The sequence below is a fragment of the Micropterus salmoides genome, unplaced genomic scaffold (genome assembly GCF_014851395.1).
Source record: "Micropterus salmoides isolate LMB-PRFRI ecotype aquatic unplaced genomic scaffold, ASM1485139v1 Ms_hic_scaffold_8, whole genome shotgun sequence".
NCBI classification, from domain to species: Eukaryota; Metazoa; Chordata; class Actinopteri; order Centrarchiformes; family Centrarchidae; genus Micropterus; species Micropterus salmoides.
The window spans coordinates 15,870,923-15,891,577 of record NW_024044570.1 but is presented as its reverse complement, the minus strand read 5'-3'; the positions used below and the strand labels follow the sequence as shown (position 1 = coordinate 15,891,577).

Here is a 20,655-nt window from a genome sequence, read left to right as displayed (position 1 = left end):
TTATATATAAAATATATAGAAAACAATCAACAGAAAATGAATTGGCAACTTGTTTGATAACCATTACAATAAATCTAATTACTCGTTTAGGTTTGAGCAAACAGAATTTCTTTTTGCAACCCTGTTGTAAAATGACAAATAAATTACATTGAATCCTTGAGTAATTTTTAACACATTTCCAAGTTCCAGCTTCATCAATTGTGAGAATTTGCTGCCTTTCTTTCTCATATGTGATGGTTGTACTAAGCTGAATAATGAGTATAATAATAATAATTCATGAGTTTTGGACTGTTTTTGACTCGGGCAAAACAAGCAATGTGATGATGGCATTTTCAGTATTTCCTGTGACATTTTATAGACCAAACAATTCATCAATAAATGGATAAAACAAACACTAATAATGGAAATAATAATTTATTTGCAGCCCTTATTTTGTATGTTTTTTTCTGGTAGAGTAGTGACAAACTCATAGAGCAGTCATACAATTCGTCAGCAGCCAACTAAATGTTTTCATTGCTTGGCAACCCAAGATCCTGAAAATATAGTGTTGCCAAAGAAAAGGAAACACTATCAATTTGGTGCCTGGTTGGTGTTTCCTGTCATGCATCAGCTCTGATTATCTGCAAGCTACTTGTAGTTGTGGCAGCCCTCAGTGATAATCTTCATCTCATGATGCACCTCTTCCTGTTGAAGGCAGAGGTTTCCCTGATAACGCCACATGTCACAAGGCACACTCCTCGCCACGAAATTCCCTACACTCAGATAGGATTAAGTTTGTGATGTATGAAAGATAAACATAAACATCCACACCTGTCCTAGAAGACCAGAATTTGAAAACAAAGCACCCAGATCATTGTTTCCTTTTGACCACACTCTGATTAATTAGCAGCTTAGTCTTATCAGTCAGCACGTCTGTGTCCGTTTATTCCAGACGAGCTCCTCTGGCTCCAGTAGCCACCACGTGACACACCTCCACATCAGCCCCAAGTTTCTGCAGCTCATCCAGCCAGATCTGTTGCTTCTGGGACAGCCGGTCACTGGGGCCCTTCACCTCCACCAACTACAACAACAAGACCTCCCATGTTAAATTCCATGGTGCAGAATAATCCATGTATCTAGAGTTAAAATAAAATGGAAAATATCAAATTCAAAGAGCCAGGATGTGAGAATCTCACCTTGTAGCTGTTGTTTGAGGTGTTCCACACCACCAAATCAGGCAAACCCCCACGGCAGTGTCTATAGTCTTTAGACATTCGTGCTATTACCCCTCCTAAGAAGGCTCCACCCATGCATGACACGAGAGACTGCAAAAAAGGTAGTGGTTATGTTAGTACCACATTTATATATTATACAATATGATCACAGCTGATTAATGAATTAATGGATTAGTCAATGGAAAGAAAATGAATTGTTTTGGTAAGTAATGGTATCATGTCAGTTTTCAAGCAAAAATGTTAAACATTTGCTGGTACAAGCTTCTAAAATGAAAGTATTTGCTGCCTTTCTTTGTCATTTATGAATCTTTGGGTTTTGGACTGTTGGTATGATAAAGAAGCAATTTGAAGACGTCACTTTGGCCTAAATTTTTGAAAATATTTTGACATTTTATACACTAAACTTATCTGCAAATTAATTGATAATGAGAAGAATCATTAGTTGCAGCCCTAAATGTAATTAGTATAGAGAGATATTAATTTAACACCACGTTTATTCTTGAGGTCGTAGATAGTGGTGGTCTTGTTCTGGATAGCATTATTTTGGGGTTGGGGATAATGGGGTTGGCAAAACATTAGAAACACCTCTATAATGAAGTAAAGTTTAACATCACTGTAAATTAAAACCTGAGTAATAAACATATTGTTAAATCAAAATGTCGCAGACGGTGTCAGTCAGAACTGATCATCTTTGAAAAGGTAGAATTTATGGCTGAGCTGTTTTGTATTGAATTGCATTGCATTCGATTTTACATGTGTACCTAATATGTAACCTAAAAGTGGCCACTGAGTATATATTTAGAAGAGTGACAGTAAATACCTGTGCCTGTTGAAGGGATGAGAAACGCTCCCAGTTGACCAATGAACACACTTTACCCTCATGGGAGGTCCACACATCTACCAACATGTCATGCAGAGTCACCACTGATGCCTCGCTGAGTAACTGCACACGAGAGTCGATCGCCTCTTTTCTGTTCTCATAGAAACAGTCGGTGTAAAGATCCAGTGGACATGTCTGTGAGAAGATGGGTAGATGAGTTAAACCGATATAGATGCACAGATATCCCACAGATGTTAAATACGTTTACCTTACTTTACCTGGTACGGATTTCTGAAAACATCTGGAATACCCTCCATAAAAATGATGTCCCAGAGCAGTAGTGCAAACAATGTTGAGAATGTTGAGCCCTCTCCATGGATCCCTATTACATTAACAATGGCAATGTGATGTTAAGATGATGAAAGGATACTGAAATATTTTTAATAGGCAAAGCACAACAGCTTACCTTGGTCAAAGCCTTGTTGGCGGTAATGTGCTAAAGACAGCTCTTCCACAGAGCATATTACAGTGGCATTAGCACTCTCTTCCCCCTCTCTATTTGCTGGTAAAAGAAACATAGATTTCCCTGTGCCCCCCTCATGAGGGAAAAGCTGTCCTCGGATGGTCACCTGCAGACAAAGTTTAAATACCAATTCATTAATATATTATTTTACTTACACCCAGTCATTTCTATTTTCCCCCCAAAACCCCAAATACTGACGTGTTGTGTTGGACTCACATGTTTGACATCTTGGACTTCAATAGTGGGCAGGTCTTTTAGTTGCAGGCGATACTTCTTGAAGCTGGCAGACTCTTTCATCCTAACCGCTCTCTGATGAAGAGAGAGCTTATGCCCAGTCCGCACCAGAGGGTCTGACAGCCCATCTCTGATAGCGCAAATAGCCTAGAAACAATGGGCAAAGACCGCCGTCAAACAAATGAAAACACAACAGCTACAACTGAGCACAACGTCACAAGAAGAGATAAATGCTGAAGATGTCAGACAGAGGTGAATGACACCTCAGATGCTGGTGCTCACTTGCTCGGGTTTCTTCAGATGCTGGTGAAGGTTTAGTGCCAGTCTGTCCCACCATCGCCCACGGCTGTCAGGACAGTAAACAGACTGTAACAGTAAGGACCGCAGCTCCTCTACTGCTTCCTGTAACACAAAAGTAAACCCCTTTAACATTTTTAACTATGACATAACTTCATGAGTACTTGAATTTGTGTGAGAGTGTGAATGGATATGGTCAGAAAACCTCATAGCGACGTAGCCTCTGCAAGATCTCCACTCCTCTGGACAAGATGCGAGTGTAAGCCCATCCCGTGGTGAAGCTGCGCAGGAACACAGGTAGCTCCTGCTGGTGACTAATCCAACACAATGATAACATTAACATTAAACAATATTCAGAGACTGAGTGTTTAGACAGAAGCAAATTAGTAGATTTATGTCACCTGAGGTCATGTTTTTTCCTCAGTTCCTGCCAGGCACTTTTGGCAGCACTATAAAGCTGCATGGCCTCTTCCCACTGACCTCCCTGCATAGCTGAGACTACCTCTTGCAGGGCTCGCATGGAGGCTTCATATCTGGTGTGATGGATGGAATCATTAGTATCATTAGAGTATTCATTCCTGGCCGTCCTGCATATATGAAATATAAACTCAACAGAATTCTTTGGCAGACCCGCACCTGATAAGATCCTCTCTGTCCCTGAACACCTTGGATGCGCGCTGCACTGTGTAGTCTGGGAAGGCCAGGCGTCCTGAGTTGACCAGCAGGATGGTGAAGAGCTGGTTCTGCCCACCAGCTGCCGTCTCCTCCTCATCCATGGTGTCCGTCAGAGAGAAGAGTAGAAGGATGCGAGAGAAGACAGCCCGAGGACCAAGACAAAGACACACAGAAACCTGCAAGCTGCTTTGCCCTTTAAAGTTAGAGAGAACAGGGGTGAGATCATTACTGCGAAACAATTACTGTGAATGTCTGTGAAGATTCTCAGCCATCAAGGTCATAGTTATCCATAGCTACTACTGTGAATGAACACAATGTGTTTGATCATCGCACCTTTTGAGAATGACAGCCCCAATGTTGTTTTGTGCAGAGGTCAGAGAGAAGAGGGATTTTTGCCTGCTCAGACGGAGAAGTCCATCCACTAGCTGCTGTTTCTGAGTCCCAGAATTGCCCAGATGGAACGTCTTAGCCAGAGCTTTGAGTTCAGGAGCAGGCAGGAGATCCAGAGCCTCGCTTAACTCCTGGAGGTCATTTTCTTTGATACACAAAAACAGCATAGGAGAACAAAAGAAAACCTTGGAGTGATGTGGTGTGGTTTCAGCAGGATAACATACGTATTTTATTATATATGCTTTATTTGTATATCACTTTTCAAAACAAAGTTACAAATACAAATGTCTCTGCACATGTAAATACTGTTTCAACTCGTGTCAGGCACAGACCTGGCATGTTGCACACACTTATTGTTGATTGCTGATCTTTGTTGTTGTATATTTTTATGTTATCAGTTTATATATTTATATGTACACAATATTCTCTTCCGTTACGTTACTTCTGCATGGCACAGACCCAGAATAATGCACATGTATATATATCTGCAACGTTGTTCTTCTATTCCATATTTATATATTTCTACATTTATTTATGTTGACTGTATGTTTGTTGCTGCAGCTGAGGTAGGTAACTGACAATGTGCTTTACAGTTTTGCCTCTCAGTCTCCCTGCAGGGTGCTGGCATACCCATCAGGAGTAACCTGGGGCTCAGTGTCTTGATCAAGGACACTTAGACAAATGGACAGGAAGAGCGGAGGATCGGAACATGAATATCAGCCTTCAACAGCATAACTATGTCAATAATTCAAGAGCTTTTCGTTAACTCTCCTAAAGATGCTACAAAATGTCAAAATATATGTAATGTACCTGTCTGTAGAAAACCACCTCGAACCAGCTCCTCAGCAACAGGTCCCAGATCACTGCATATCTCTTCATAATCCAGTTTATTTACTTGGAGCCACTTCAGTTTCCTCTGAAAGAGTCTCACATAGAGCTTCTGCCCCATGACTTTGAGAGGAAAAATACATGTGAGTGATGAGGCTTTACTTACATTAATAACAGTGACTGAGTCATATTTTGGCATACCTGAGAGCTTCTCAAATGCATGTACGAATGACATATCATGCTGGTCGAACAATGCCCTGTCGTCCTCATTCTCCAGCACAGCTTGTAGTACGGTCCGGAAGTTACGGAGGTAGTAGGGAAGCCGTGGGGGGGGTGAGCTCTCAGCAGCATGGTCACTAGTGCCGTTCTCGTGACCAGACTCTGGCAGTGAATCATTATTGACCGCTGCATCACTTTTCTCATATGTTTCCTGTGAACTCAGGGGGGGGTCACAAGTAGTAGTAGAAGGTACCTCAGCTTTAAGCTGGGCCGTATCAGTTGCCTCTGCTATACTTTCATTAGAAAACACCTCCTCTGTCTCTCTGCTGCTCCCCTCATATTTTGCTTTCTTTCTCAAATAAGACCCCCTACCGGTGGAAGTTGTTTCCTTTTTTCTCTTTGCTAGTTTGGAGGAAGAAGCATGCAGCTTTGGAGTAAGCAGTTTTTGCACAGTCTCTGATTTAGATGCTTTGTGTTCAAGATAGTGTCTTTTATCTGGACATGACAGATTTTCCACAGCTAGTGGAGGGTCTGCACTGGTTGTTGTCAAACAGTCGTTTTTATCTCCTAAAGTATCAATCAGAAGATTTTCCTTCTGTGAGCTGCTACAGAGAGTCTCAGAAGAATAGATCTCCTTTTCAGGATACGTTGGTGCATGTTTATTATCTGGCTGTGTCCTCTCAGGTCCCTTATAAGATATCCTCGATAACTTGGAGGAGAGGCTTCCCAGGTCAATCGTCCTGACCACGCCTTTACGGTTTATCTCCCGTGGTGCCTGCTGAAAGTTAGTCTTTTTGAAATAAGGGCTGGTATTGGTCTCTTTGACCTCTTGTTCTCTGTTTGGACCCGGCTCTGGGGACTTCTGGGGATTCCTTCTGGGTGACAGCTGGATGCTTGCCACAACACTATTACTTGCTGTTGCGGCACTGCTGTCTCCTCTCTCAAAGTTCTGACATTGCAAATCAATGTGATCATTGATCTTGAATCTTGGTACCAACTGGCCACACAGGGGGCAGGCCAGCTTGGGTGGAGGCTGGCTGCTGAAGAACGACGTGATTGGAGTTGTGGTGGCTGCACTGGCAGAAATCCCAGTTTTGGCATCGGCTTTCTTCTTGGTCTTGGACAAAGACAGACTTCGCTTGAGTTTGTCTTTGGTGGCTCTCTCGGACATGGTGCAGGCAGAAGAGCTGCTGCTCGATGAAAACCTTCGCGTTTTTCTTTGCTGCATACTCAGGAGAACTATAGCTTTGGACAGGGTCGATAATGCTGTTTAGCTAACCTTAAATGCTAACTTAACCAAGAAAGAAAAAAATCATTTTAAACTGTCACATATTTGTAGCTTTTGTGGCTTCACGCCTGCATTAGAAAATCGTCAAATACATTAATATAAAGACAACCAACGGTTCAAAACATAAGCTAACTTACTGGTGACAGAAGGGCTGCACGATAACAACGGTCCCGCTTCCCAGGCTTAACCAGCAGAGCGCAGAATGCCTTCTAGGGTGAAGTAATCGATCGCAACTACATCGATTATTTATACCTAACCTACCTAAGGCCAAGGTAAAATAAATCAAAAATGTTGTTTAAAATGTACAATATTTATGTGTATATTTTAAAAAAAATGTTTTTTTAAGTAAATGATAACAAATACGATTTACCGTATTTACAAATGACACCTTGGCACATGCTTAAATATCTGGGCTGTAAGAAATAAATATTGTTTAACTGATTTAAATTAAAATGATGTGGGTAAGTTATTTAGACGTATGTTTTACTACGTACTCAAATATGCCTCTCACTGTTATTTGTTGGGAGAACAGAGCAGTGAGCACATGATGGGGGTGTATTTTCTACACAGGTTCCTGGGCTGCTGTGCGGCTTTTATTCAAAAATCACCATTCCGGAGAGCAATCTGATCTGATCAGCACACGGGCATTTTTACAAGGAGGGCGCCGACAGGACTGATGTTGGTAAGTGCCACGCGGAATTATCCAAGTATGGGCCCACATGTAAAAAAACAAATTTTCTAGAGATGCATAAAGGCCTGATGTGGCTCCCGATAGCAGGGCTGAAGACAAAGCTGAGATGTGCTCCTCTGGTACTACATCAGCCCTTTAAGCTGGTTGTCAGCATGGTGCAATCTCGATGCTTCAAATCAAGGTCGATGTGAATTGCACCAACAGGATAATATTGCTTACAGATGGTGAAAACAGCAGTGTGTGTGTATGTGTGTGTGTGCATGTGTGGAGGGAATCAGTTCTATCACCGCGTGCTATATGCGCAGGAAAACATCCGATTATTTTATGTTGGCAGATGGGAATGCGACGTACACTTGTGGGGAAACCGGAGCAACCACAACAACCACTCCTGCAGCTGCGGCAAAAGTTCGGCGTAATGCGTTTATAAAATGCCACCACAAATACGCCAAGGGCAGGGCGTGAAATCTTAAATGCCGATCCTCAATCCAAGCCTATTATAAACCTTATTGTTTTTAATTAACACTTCAGCACCATGGAGAGGTCAAGATAAGGTCCGCTTGTTATACTACGGAGGGGATAGGGGGAGATTAGGTTTTTGTGCTCATAATAATCTCAGTTGCATTATCATCTGATCAAATCTGTGAACAGTGGGGATTTATTGTGTTTAGTGTGTTAAAGCTAAATCACATCCAGAAGCGTTTTTCCAGTTCAGCCACAAGCTTACGGGTCATATTCAGATGAGGGTGTTGACATGTTTAGACTGGGTGGATCTCTATCACATCTAGGGGGGTATTTGCCTTTCATTTGTTTAAAATAACAAATATATGACTCTAATCAATTGATCAGTGTGTAACAATGTATGTAAAATTCATAGGATTAGTATTTATTTTGTTGAATAGACTCACTCTTAATATCCATTTGTTGATGTTGTCTGTATGCAGTGCTGTAGGGCTGCCACTAACTATTATTTCAGTCAATCTGACAATTATTTTCTTCAGAATCAGGTTTAACTATTGTAAAAGAAAGAAGAAAAATAACAAGTACTGCTAAAGTCAAGAATTATACATAAAGTAGACATTTACAGTACAAAACATATTTAAACAAATATGTAAAATATATCTGTTTTTCAAGAGAGTTGGATAGTATTTTAAACGAAGAGTATGTAATGTCTAAATGCTCAAAGTATTAAGTATAGAGAATTTGTGCAATCAGCAGAGACAATAAGAAATGCAGTGAGTCTGATGAGGAGACTTTACGTTAATGTAACACCAACAAAACAAGACAAAACAGTGCGCACCAACACAGTGAGGCAGCCATCCCGTATCTTGTGTGTCTTGATTAATCAATTAATTGTTTGGTCTACAGAATATTTATAAAAATAATTTGAAATCACATTTTCCAAGAGCACAAGCATTGACAATTTTAAGTTGCTTTTTCAGTCTGACTAACAGTCCAGAACTCAAAGATGTTCAAGTGACTATCACAGAAACTTAGGAAAACTTTCTGTCAATCAACTAACTGATTAATTAATGAATCAATTCAGCTCTATAGTGCTTTATGACCTTGTTTGATTCAGTGTAACTGTGTTGTGATTTGTATCTTTTCTTTTTTTGTTGCTGTTTGACTCCTTAAACAACTAAAAGAAATCATGAAAGCGACAAAGAGTGCAAATACATTTTCAACAAGCTACATTGACATTCTTATGGAACTTATCTGTTCATTTGCCAGTACATAGGATGTTGTGTTGTGCCTAAGTCCAGGTCAAACATCCATCAGGGATGCTTTTTAGATGTCATAAGAATGATGTACTATTTCATAAACGGTCTCCTCAGACGACACAAGTCATGGGTCATAAATGTGGCTCCCACACTAAACACATTATATAAATGTTTCAGGGATGAGTTTGTAAATGAGGGTACACTTTGACTGGAATAGGTAACAGTGATTTTACATAAGAAAAACATCACATGCTACTGGCCTGACTCACTTGCAGTTCTGCAGGATGTCAAGGCGAAATTAGAGCAGACACAACAAAACAAGATGACAGATAACAAACAACATCAGCAGTCACCACAGATAAAAGGCACATGTGTTAGATGGTGTAGAAGTAATAGACATTATTACATTACATTATTATGACTTTAATAAGTTTTTCCTTGAAGTAGGGATTGTTTCTGTGTTCGTGTGAACTAGAGACATTTGCTCTGATATAACAGGGAATCTCATTCTAAATGTTTGTGTAAGTGTGCAAAAGAATCTTTGATCATATGTTGTTTGAATCTGGAATGGTGTGGAGTGATTCAGAGATGCTCTGGGAATGTGTTGTTGGGTTGTATTGTTAAAGCTTGCAAAGTAAACAAGGAAAGAGTTTGTATTATAGCTGAAAAGGAATCGTATTGGCTAAATGATGTGTGTATTTATAGAAGGAGAGGCAGTTTAGTTTTACATAATGTTGGTTCCAGTAAGAAATTTGATTTGTGTGAATTCTCTTATAAAATGTAATATTTGTTAAGTGATTTATTTGAATAAAAGGCAGTAACAGAGTATGAATGTGCTGTTGAAGATATCAAGTGAAAATTTACAGAGAGCATAATGCAAGCATCTCAGAAATCTAATTTTGTTTATCTATTAATGTTCACAGGGTTGAGGGTAGTGGGTTTACAGGGCCGGTTATGGCTCATGGAAAGAGGCCAGGAACCATTTCCAAAATATTGGCTCCCAGCCCTCCACCCTGCCCAGTCCAGAACTCATAAAACAGAGCCAAGAAGAGCAGCAAGATTTGGTGAAGGAGACGTCTGAGCAACCACCGTGTACCTTGAAGGATGATAACAATGACCAGCTGACTCCTCCTTACCCTGCAAACCACTTTTACATGAGTTGTGACCGTAGTCCTGAAGACATGGAAGACACCTGCTCTGAGTATGACAACGTGGGCTCTGATGTTGAGCAGGACTATGATCAGGTGCTGCATTTAAACAGGGAGTGCGTTGTGGACATGATGTATTACAAACAGTACTGTCCCGAGGATGCTGGCTATATAAAGCATGCAGTAGGTGATGATATTAATGAGAACAGCAGTGCTGTTGACCAGTTGCCTCCCAGGCTTCATCATGGCACAGAAATATTCGAGGGATCACAATCAGACACTAAGCCTTACAAGACAGGCCGTCGCTTTAGGTCGCATTGTGCTCCGACTGCTGGGGATGAAGCAGAGGGAGTTAGAAAAGGGGGAGAACAGGTTCTTCTTCAGTGACGGAGACGAGATAGAAGAGGTGCTGGATGGGGCTAAATTTATAGAGGATTTAGAGGAGACAGAGAACAGTGTTCAAGCCCTTTATCAGGACAATGGGAATGAAAGAATTAGAAAGGGAGGTGATGAAAAAAGGGAAAGAGAAGATGACTCTCGAGTCGCAATAAATCATAATATCCCAGGAGCCAATAAGAAGTGTGAGTCGTCTCACATGGGTCCAAAGGAGAAAGAAAGGCAGGGTAAAGGCCGAGGGAGGAAGGGAACAGGAGAGGACACTGAGCAGATTGTCTCTGGCATGAAAGGATGCACGACCAACAGCTCTGAACAGCGTCCAAAGACCTCGTCAAAGGACGGCAAAAAAGCTGCTGTGCGGACCAAAGCTAGGTCTGGTTCCAGTAAGCAACATCCCCCTCCACCACCTCGTCGTTCCCATGCTCGGTCGCTTGCCGACACCCAGAAAGCCCAGCCTCGTATAGAGACTCCTCCTGTTCCCAGACCCATTCCCCTCTCTGCTAACAGCCTGGAGAGCGAACCTAGGGTTATCAAACCATCCCTGGCTCCTCATCACACACCGGAGCAACAGAGGGAGCCTCTTGAGGAGAGGCAAACACGGCCAGAGAAACCTCAGCAGGTAACCAATGCAAAAAGGCCAGGTCTTTGTCAGATCTCATCCCCTGTGGCCTGTGTTTGTTGGTGTTTCTATACAGTCTACCAGCACTGTGTTCCAGAGAGAATTAAGCAAGATTTGAATTGCAGTACCTGCTTTGCCACAAATAGTCTTTGTCACCTTTTTCCCATTGGATTATTATCTACAAAGGACAGCAAGAAAAATTTCAAACAAGGCTTGCCTAAGTTAAAGCAGATGTTTGTATACAACAGGGTGAGAAGCCAAGCTCAGCTGTGATAGCTGAGGACGTGCCAGAGCAGCCAAGGGGGCATCAATCTCCAGAGCTCGTCCCTGCAGAGGAGAGCAACACAGCCAAGGTAAAGACTTATTACACAACAGCAGGATTCAGCCAATATCTGATTAGTCAAAGATGTGACTAGAAACAGCTGTTTTACATTGTTCAGTATTCACACTAAAGTTTGGAGAATGCTTTTGTAATATATATGCGCCACAATACTCACAAATATTTGCTGTGATAATTAATGGCGGAAAGTCTTCTCAAGTATTATTACCATAAAAAGGTTTTCCACTGGAGTTGAACTTACTGACATGTCAACTTATTTCAAAGAAAACACAAGAAGCCGCTGCTTTCCCCAGCTTTGAGGATGGTAATTGTCTCATAATACTCTAACATTTCATAGTTTTCTTTGCAGCACATTACAGTTTTTTTCAATGAGAGCCTTTTTGTTCTGCTGCTTAGTCCCAGGTCCCTGTGAGCCAGAAGATCTTATTGATGGGATCATCTTTGCTGCTAACTACCTTGGCTGCACTCAGGTGTTGTCTGATAAAAATCCATCCAAGTCTGTCCGCATGTCCCAGGCCCATGAAGCTGTTAGTCATATTAAGGTACTCCTTCTCTTCACAGAGGCGGTTGTTAGCATCTATTGATTTGATTTTTTGAATATTCAAATCTGCCAAAGAGGTTAATGTACAATTTCTTCCCGTTTCTTTGTCTCAAAATTTCAAATTTCAAAGAAATCTGGCAAATAGATTAGCCTTGTGTCCTGGAGAAATCATTTAGGATTTGGTGGTTACCTGGATCTTTACATCAAGTTGCTTTTAACGCTCTAGCCACCAAACAGAGATACTGACTTTTTGCAGGTTTAAGACTCAAAATTGATGTCTCTGGGTAGAAGAGCAAGACACTTGTTCAGCTCAGTGCCTTTTGATTTGGATTTCAACAAATGAATGGAATTTTTAAGTGTACATGTACATGTATTAGCAGCTGACTTGGGCTACAGCGGTGTCATTTCTTTACCACATAGTGGAGCTGTTGCATACCTTTTTTTGCTCACTTGCCTGTGTTAGTGTGATTTAAGTACAGAATATATAAATATATATATAAAACATCTGATTAAAACAATTTGTTATTTATTTAACAGAGCCAAGATGAAGACTCTCAAATGATGACAGAAGTGGACCTGTTTATCTCCACTAAAGCTGTGAAAGTGCTGAATGCTGACACACAGGTTAGTAACTGATCGTTGTGTGTTGATTCAGTTCCCCTTCTGTGTTTAATCATTTTTAGTGAATCTATCTACAGACATAGTGAGTAATGATTGACATTATTTTTGCTCCACGTAGGAGACAATGATGGACAGTGCCTTGCGTACAATCTCCTATATCGCTGACATTGGCAGTATTGTGGTTCTGATGGCACGGAGGCGCATGTGTCAGGCCTCATCAGAGGATTTCTCAGAATCCCCGACTCTGCCTGCGAAGGGAAGAGTCAGTACAGGATGATCTGCTATGTTTTTGAGTCAGAGGATGTAAGTGTTTAATTGTACATTTTTAGTTTTGCATTTATGCTTTGTTTTAGATATTTGTTTTCCTGGTCACTTAAACCACTGTGAGTAGTTTTCCCCAAACACTTCCCTTTCCACAGGCACAGCTCATTGCACAGTCCATCGGTCAGGCGTTTAGCGTGGCCTACAGAGAGTTCCTACGAGCCAATGGCATCAACCCAACTGACTTGAGCCAGAAACAATACAGCGACATCATCAACTCACAAGAAATGTACCACGATGACCTCATCCATTTCTCAAACTCAGACAATTGTAAAGAGGTGCGGCATTTTTTTATTTGACCGGGTAAATTCTGGATGATGAAAAATTTCCCTTACCATAAATGGCTGTACCGGAATCCCACAAATCCTATAACACTGACATGTCTTTTTAAATTTAAAATGTGCTTGAGAAGTATTAAGAAATCCTTTCTTTTTTTGTGTTCCAGCTGTATGTGGAGAAGCAGAAAGGGGAGAACCTCGGTGTGGTGATTGTGGAGTCTGGTTGGGGCTCCATTCTGCCCACCGTCATCCTGGCCAGTATGCTGAACAGTGGCCCTGCAGCTCGCTCCGGAAAACTCAGTGTTGGGGACCAGATTATGTCCATAAATGACACCAGCCTAGTAGGGCTGCCACTTGCCACCTGTCAGGGCATCATCAAGGTATCAGCCACCTCCATGTTCAGTGATCATTCAGTCCTCACTAAGGAAATGTTTTAATCAGAAAATGGCAGTGGGTGGTAATAGATGGATCTGAGTGTCTTTATAAGACCTATGATGGACTGGTGACCTGTAGGTTGTCCCCCTGTTTTCTACTCATTGCACACTGAGGGAGACTACAGCCTTAGATGACCCTCAAAAGAATTACGTGGATGGACAAAACACATGAATGAATAAATGTTTGGGTGAATCATGAAAATATAACATCCTAAGTGAGTTATTCCATCCACACAATCATGCAATAACACGATGAAACGCCACATACATTAATAACAAAATAGTAATGGACAAGGCTGGAAATTTTCATTAGTCCATCTCTCAGTTCTTTTTGACTCTCAGAAGTCTGTGGTCCCCAAAAACCTTTGGTTGCTACTGAAAGATGTAAGTAAATAAAATAAATAAATAAATAAATTACTTTCGTTTGAAAAATAGGCTAATTAATTTCCTTTTAGTTAGCAAACACTTCTCAAACAGGCAGGATGATGTATGTCGGATTAAAAGAAAAGAAACTGCACCCATCATGTTTTTAATATTTTTTGGGACACCAATGAAGCTTTATGACACAGAGGAATAAGCTTGTGGCTTCAGGTAATACTTGTTAGTGGGATACATTCATTGTTTTGGAAAGTAAGAAACTTATTTAAAATGACCAATGCTAATATGCTTTTCTGTTTTCTGTGGACACGGTTCAGGGTCTGAAGAATCAGGTGAAGGTAAAGCTGAGTATTGTGAGCTGCCCTCCTGTCACCACTGTCCTCATCAAGAGACCTGATCTCAAGTTCCAGCTTGGTTTCAGTGTGCAGAATGGCATTGTGAGTAAGCCCTTGTTAGTATGAAGCACGACAACTTTAGGTTGAGGCTCAAAATGAACGGTTGCCAACTTCTGAAGAGCGCCACTGTTTTGAAAGAGTGAGGATTGTGCTGTATACTACGCAGAGACATATAAAGTGTCATTTTCACATCCTCAGATCTGCAGTCTGATGCGAGGTGGCATAGCTGAGCGAGGCGGTGTTCGTGTTGGACACAGAATCATTGAAATAAATGGTCAGAGTGTTGTTGCCATGGCACATGAGAAGATTGTTCAAACCCTGTCTGTCTCAGTGGGTGAGGTAAGCACTCCTCATGCTACAAGATGGCAATTTTCACTGATTACTGCACCACACAAATCACTGTACCATGCAGGCCTTTTAAAGATATACATACAGATTAGTCCAGTTTTATGTAGAGTGGTTCCAGGCCCAGATTATTGGAAACATACAGGACTACAGCATGCATTTAATCACTAACTAAAATCAATAAAACCTTGGTAAAAAGGTAAAAGCTAAATATTTTAAATCTCTATGGAGAAGAAGATAAACTATAGCAGAGGAACGATGATTGAGAAAACGTATTTCCTTTTGGTCAGTTCTTCAAATTACAGTTCATATCCTTACCGACACAAAAATGGATGTTGTGTTTTAAAAGAACAGTTTGACATCTGAGGAATACACTTATCCGCCTTCTTCTTGAGGATTAAATGAGAAGTTAGACACCCCTGTCATGTCTGTACCATAAATATGAAGCTACTACCAGTAGCTGTTAGCTTAGCATAAAGGCTGCAAACAGGGGGAAACGGCTGCCTACCAGCACCCCTGAAACTTACTGATTAACACATTATATTTTGTTTGTTTAATCAGCACAAAAACTGGAATGTAAAAATTACTTCTAACTCAATTAAATCCAATTGTATTTATTTACATAGCCCCAATTCATTACAAAAGTTATCTCATTGCACTTTTCATGTGGAGCAGGTCTAGAGCTTACTCGTAATATTTTTAACAAACCCAACCCCACCTTGAACAAGCGCTCCGTGACACAGGAAAGGAAAGATTCAGTTTTAGAAGATAAGGTAAGATAAGATAGACTTTATTGTCGTGAGGTAAATTTGTCTGACACATACAGTATGCTGTTAAAATATTATAACATAGTACATAGACAATCTGTCACTCATACACATGCAGACACACAATTCAACATTCCTGTCCATCCTAATGGTGTACATAGTATGCACAGTACGAGTAAGCAACATCATTAACATGGTTATCATATAATGTGCATGTGTACAGTTGAAAATGAAAGCAGCATTACAGGAGTTAGCCTTTGTCTAACTTGCAATTTATGGCTATGATGAACACGAGCTCTTAACATCCGGTTGAGCCTGCGCTGGTCTGGAGCAAAGGAAAAAAGCTGATACTGAGGGTGGAGTAGATGGGTGGGGTTTTATGCACTGGATTATTTATTTTCCAAGAGCAGTAACTTCCTTGTGTCCTCTGCTGGATGACTATAAGGAAGTAGTGGTAGGAATTCTACTGGGCAAGGAAATAGTCTGTCACATAACCCTAAAACAACATTGTGTTGTTTTTACACTTCGTTTTTTGTGCTGGTCAAACAAACAAGATGTCTTGTGTTAACCAGTGTTCTCGTAAGAACATTTTGTTAACTTTGGACAGAGCCTAGCTAGCTGTTTGCCCGTGTTTCCAGTGTTAATGCCAAGCTAAGCAGCTGCCTGTTGTAGCTTCATTTTTATTGTACAAATATAAGATTGGTGTAAATTTTCTTATCTAACTCTCAGAAAGAGAGTGAATGAATGTATTTCCCAAAATTTCAAACTATTAATTTAATTTGTAGATTCAAGACAAAGTAATAAATGTGTTTCTTACAGTCGATAATTTACTATTAGCATACAAATTGCTTAATTTATGGCCAAGGAAAGCTTTTTTATCAACCATTCTTGGTCTGCTTCATTACTTATACATTTCACCAGCTGTTAACATAGTGTGAAATTGTATTTGTGTGTTTTCCCAATTTCTTCCTACTTCTATTAAATCCATAAAAAGTTTTCAAAATTATTTGTCGTTTGTCTCTGGAATAAATTAGTACTAGATTCAAGTGATGTGCTTATGTACCTCTATAAATTGGCTCTTTGAGTTGACTGTGTAATCTTGCCCGCTGCTCTGATCTCTGCCTGTCTGCCAGATCAACATGAAGACAATGCCTGCTGTGATGTTCAGACTGCTCACAGGACAGGAGACGCCTATCTACATATAGAGACCCTGCATGGATCAGCCCACTGTAGTTCTGCATGTCTGACCGTGTGGAGGTGATGGACAGATGATGGACAAGTGGCTCAGTGGGACGAGGAGAATTTATTTTTCTATCATTTTATTTTTTTCGGCCTCTTGTTGCTATGCTGTAAAGAACATCCAGTTCTCATTTTCAGGTTTTATCTTGAATTACATTGTCATAATGGCCTTACAATGTGAATACTCTGTCTGTAGTACTGTATGTGCGTTTCTGGTGTGTGAAGAGAAGTAGCTTTAAGGTCATGATTATTTTCTTATGAAGAGATAAATTAGTACATTTATTTTTTATTTAGTCATTTTTATAATGTCTATGGAGTTTAAAAATGTACTTCTGCTGTAAATACTTTGGATTACTCAAGGACTTGGTTGGGAAGGCCATATTACTCCTACAGTATATGCATGTTATTATGAAGAATTACCAGGGATTCATTCTCAATCTGACGATAATCTATTACAATAAGTATTAAATGAAGACAATATGCTGTACAAAGGCACCAAACTATGTGTATTATGGTGATGCTGAAGGCCAAAGACACACCTACTTTTCAAAGACATACAGTATGGGTGATCAGTACCTTTACCAGAGCGTACAGTACAAGAATGTATCAAAATATACATTTCTGAATGAATGTAATGTTATAGAACATTAAGAATGCTATCTCACTGCTTGATGTTTGTTTTGTTTTTATTTTGTAAAACATAAAGTACATTAGCCTGGATTAGAGATGAATCAGTTGTACTTATCCAAGCAGTTTGGTATTCATTCTTCATCTCGTGTTTTCACATTTATTTGGATCTCAAAAGCTGTGAAAGATAGATACTTCAACCGATGACACCGCTCAGAAACTATACTAATTAAACCACATGTTGTTGTTATGGCAAAATGCATGCATTGCAAGAAATCCTGAAGAGGCTATCAAACATCAAAGTAATCAATATCAGTTAGTACATAACATTTGTTAATTGCTAATGAAAAAAGAGTTGAACAATGACTGATCTATATTCCATATTGATCAGTGTATATACACATACTGTATGGATCCCATACATTTATATATTGTACTTACAACTACTGCAGCATGACAATGAACTTTACAACTATTTACAGTTAAATCAATTATAACACTTAAGAAGGTCACATAGATAATAAACATTAATAATAAACAATTGTGAAATTAGACACTCATCTGTAACATATTCAGCAAAAATATCTTCAAGTATTTTCTGGAAAAGCTCCCTGAGGGAAACCTGGACGGCTTCATATATGTTCCTAAAACACAGAAACAAAATATAAAATGTCAATGAGCTGCAACAGCAGGAATAATATCCTTAAATGATATATGGACATAAAAGTGCAGCACTCTGGATTCAGGATGTATATCAGTGATCCATTTTATTATAGTCTTGCATCCTTATTTATACTGCATTGGTCACATTGCTCAAATGTCCTAAAGTAGAACTGAATATGTAATTTGAAACAATAAATGTATATCAAAGTCAAGTTTTCCAACAAATTCATGAAAAGACAATGAATAATGTACCGTTGCTGCTTGTAAATAAATGACAAATCAATTTACAAGCAGCAAAATGTTACTTGATGGTTGAAAGGAATTACTTCCCTTCGGGTGTCACCAACTTACCGCCTTGACATTTGATGTCATTGGTAAAGTTGTCACTTCATTAAGGAAAACTGAATTCAGGTACCCCTCCCCATAAGATCCGTCCTCATCTTCATAACTGTCGACACCAATGCTGAAAGCCTCGTTCATCTTCTCTGGTATTATGACGTTTAACATCACCACCAGAATCCCAATGAGGGTGCACAGCACACCTGGACAAAATGTCAGTTAGTAGAAATCACCTCCCTTCAGGTCTTGTATGCCAGTTTAATGAACAAAACATATGAACTGAATGTGCAGCCTCTTATCTTCACCTGTAGCCAGAGCCAGCCAGAATGAATGGCTGTAATCAGTTTCAAAGGAGTCACTTCCTATGGAGAAAACACACTGTGGCGCATTCATGATGGTGGAGAAGGAGGCCATGGCGAAGAAGATGAAGGCAGCGGTGGCCATCATCATGTATCCAGCATACAGAATGACCGGCATGGAGAGGAGGATATTGGCGAGCATCCAGCAGCAAAATGCCGTCCTGTGAAAGTGTGCAGACAATTTAATGTTGGTTACTTTTAACAACCGTCTTCTGAAATTGACAGTTTATTAATGTTAATACCAAACTGTAAGCAGTGATGTTACCAGAGTGTTGCAGAAGCGTATCGTCCAGAGTATCTGTACTGAAAGATGAGTCCACATGGGCTGCTGAGGGTGAATTTCTCAGCAATGTACAGGATGGGGTTAGGTAACCCTTTCTCCAGAGCTTCCTCATACTCTTTTTCAATAGTGTTGTGCCAGCTGAACATCTCATTGTAGTCAATTGTCTCATTGAACTGTACAATAGGATTCCCTAAGAGAGAAAAGAGGGGAAAATGTATGTACATGCATTATGAAAAAATGAAAATTAATTTACAAGATAGATTTAAAAAAAATACTATATATAACTGCAGAGCAAGAATACTGACATGTTATCCCACAAACTGGAATTGTAGTTTTTACTATTTATGACAGAACTTTGTCCAGAATATTTGATCAACGATTAAGTCAACGTCTAAATCAGTGATCTAGCTGCCAGTATAATGTGTGTTACATTAAATCTACACATGACAACAGCAACAGTGACTCACCTTTTAGTGTAACATTAATGCCGTACAGTCCAACGTGCAAGCCGATCTCAGCGTTAACCACTGCATTGCTGAAAGACTTGTAGGTGGCATTAGTGGTCACTCTGGCCTCAGCCCAGTTGTCAGTAAAGTTGAGTGCTACAGAGGAGGCACACAGAGGTGAATGATGTTGGCAAGAAAAGTAGAATTTGTGATTTATTCAGCAACAGTGATAAGAATATAAAACTCACCCACTATCACCGCCCCTATGAACAAACTGATAATTATTCTAATCATCCAGAACAGCCTCTGAAAGGAAGAAAAAGAGCAGAATCAAAATCAGTTCAGACGAATTGAATGAAAAAGGTGAGCACTTGAAATGAAATGTTATATATATAACATATGTATATAAAATGTTGTCATTATTTTGCAGTTTAAAAAAATGTCAACCCTATAAGGAGACAACAATTATGACGTTTTGTGACATGACTGCAGTGAGTAAATAGTTTATCTTATGGGTTGCACTCACCGACTTCCCTCGTATCCCTGGCAGAATGAGAAGAAGACTGACTGCTAGCACAAGGAATACCAGGATAATAGTTAGCAAGCTGCTATTGAAGATGAAGGAGGTCCTTTGTAGAGGGTAGAATGGGTAAATGTCATCGTAGAAAGTCATCTTAGCTCCGGATCTTACGGACACAGCTGAGACTAGACTACTGCAACAGTGAACACAGTGTTAGTGGTTGGGTTCTCAGTTTCCTCCAGATGTACAGATAGCAGCTCTTGTTCTTTAAAGTAGATAAAGGATGGGGCATTTTACTGCTGTGTAGCATGGCACATGATTAAGCAAAACCATATCTAACTTGTCATACAACATTCCCTGGCACTTTTACGTTTCCTGCAAGATATAAATACATCTGTATACAGCACAAAGCCATGCAATACTATACATCCACTTCAGTCAGTGTAATGTAAATAGGTGCCCCTGACTTAGCCCCGTCTTGATTGTAATGCATTAATTTGAATCTAAATGAGAAGAAAAGTTTCACATAAAACCAATTAATCAAACAGAGAAAATTTCAAATCCGAAAGATTTTTCTTACCCAACAGTTGAAAGACGAGGAGTGAAGATGTGAGAGTGAACTGTTAATGTTGAGGAAACATACACTTCTTTTATACCCTGGCCCCCTTTCTGTCACTGGGGAGGAGGATGCATTGACTG

The 20,655-nt window shown here is 40.0% G+C and overlaps 3 protein-coding genes across 3 annotated transcripts; 1 reads left to right on the top strand and 2 right to left on the bottom strand.

Annotated features, from left to right (window-relative positions):
• Nucleotides 1–398: 398 nt before the first annotated feature.
• Nucleotides 399–6,619, bottom strand: fan1 (FANCD2 and FANCI associated nuclease 1). Its single transcript, XM_038706509.1, is given in 14 exon segments — nt 399–1,060; nt 1,176–1,304; nt 2,035–2,229; nt 2,313–2,416; nt 2,501–2,663; nt 2,774–2,938; nt 3,074–3,193; nt 3,294–3,402; nt 3,490–3,621; nt 3,725–3,928; nt 3,930–3,956; nt 4,097–4,298; nt 4,964–5,104; nt 5,183–6,619. Coding segments are annotated over 14 exon segments (3,075 nt in total). The 5' UTR covers nt 6,429–6,619; the 3' UTR covers nt 399–922.
• A 3,206-nt stretch (nt 6,620–9,825) lies between these two features.
• On the top strand, nt 9,826–17,399 carry apba2a (amyloid beta (A4) precursor protein-binding, family A, member 2a). The gene is given in 14 exon segments (XM_038706877.1): nt 9,826–9,927; nt 9,930–10,404; nt 10,406–11,060; nt 11,309–11,413; nt 11,665–11,704; nt 11,797–11,942; nt 12,479–12,565; nt 12,681–12,798; nt 12,801–12,865; nt 12,982–13,161; nt 13,329–13,541; nt 14,291–14,410; nt 14,567–14,707; nt 16,614–17,399. Coding segments are annotated over 14 exon segments (2,493 nt in total). The 5' UTR covers nt 9,826–9,851; the 3' UTR covers nt 16,686–17,399.
• On the bottom strand, nt 17,388–20,653 carry duox2 (dual oxidase 2). The gene is made up of 8 exons (XM_038706878.1): nt 20,537–20,653; nt 19,963–20,149; nt 19,685–19,742; nt 19,458–19,592; nt 18,973–19,180; nt 18,654–18,868; nt 18,361–18,551; nt 17,388–17,990 (listed from the first exon to the last, which is right to left on the bottom strand). Exons 2-8 carry the CDS (start codon nt 20,107–20,109, stop codon nt 17,979–17,981), a joined length of 966 nt encoding a protein of 321 aa, XP_038562806.1. The 5' UTR covers nt 20,110–20,149; nt 20,537–20,653; the 3' UTR covers nt 17,388–17,978.
• Nucleotides 20,654–20,655: the final 2 nt, after the last annotated feature.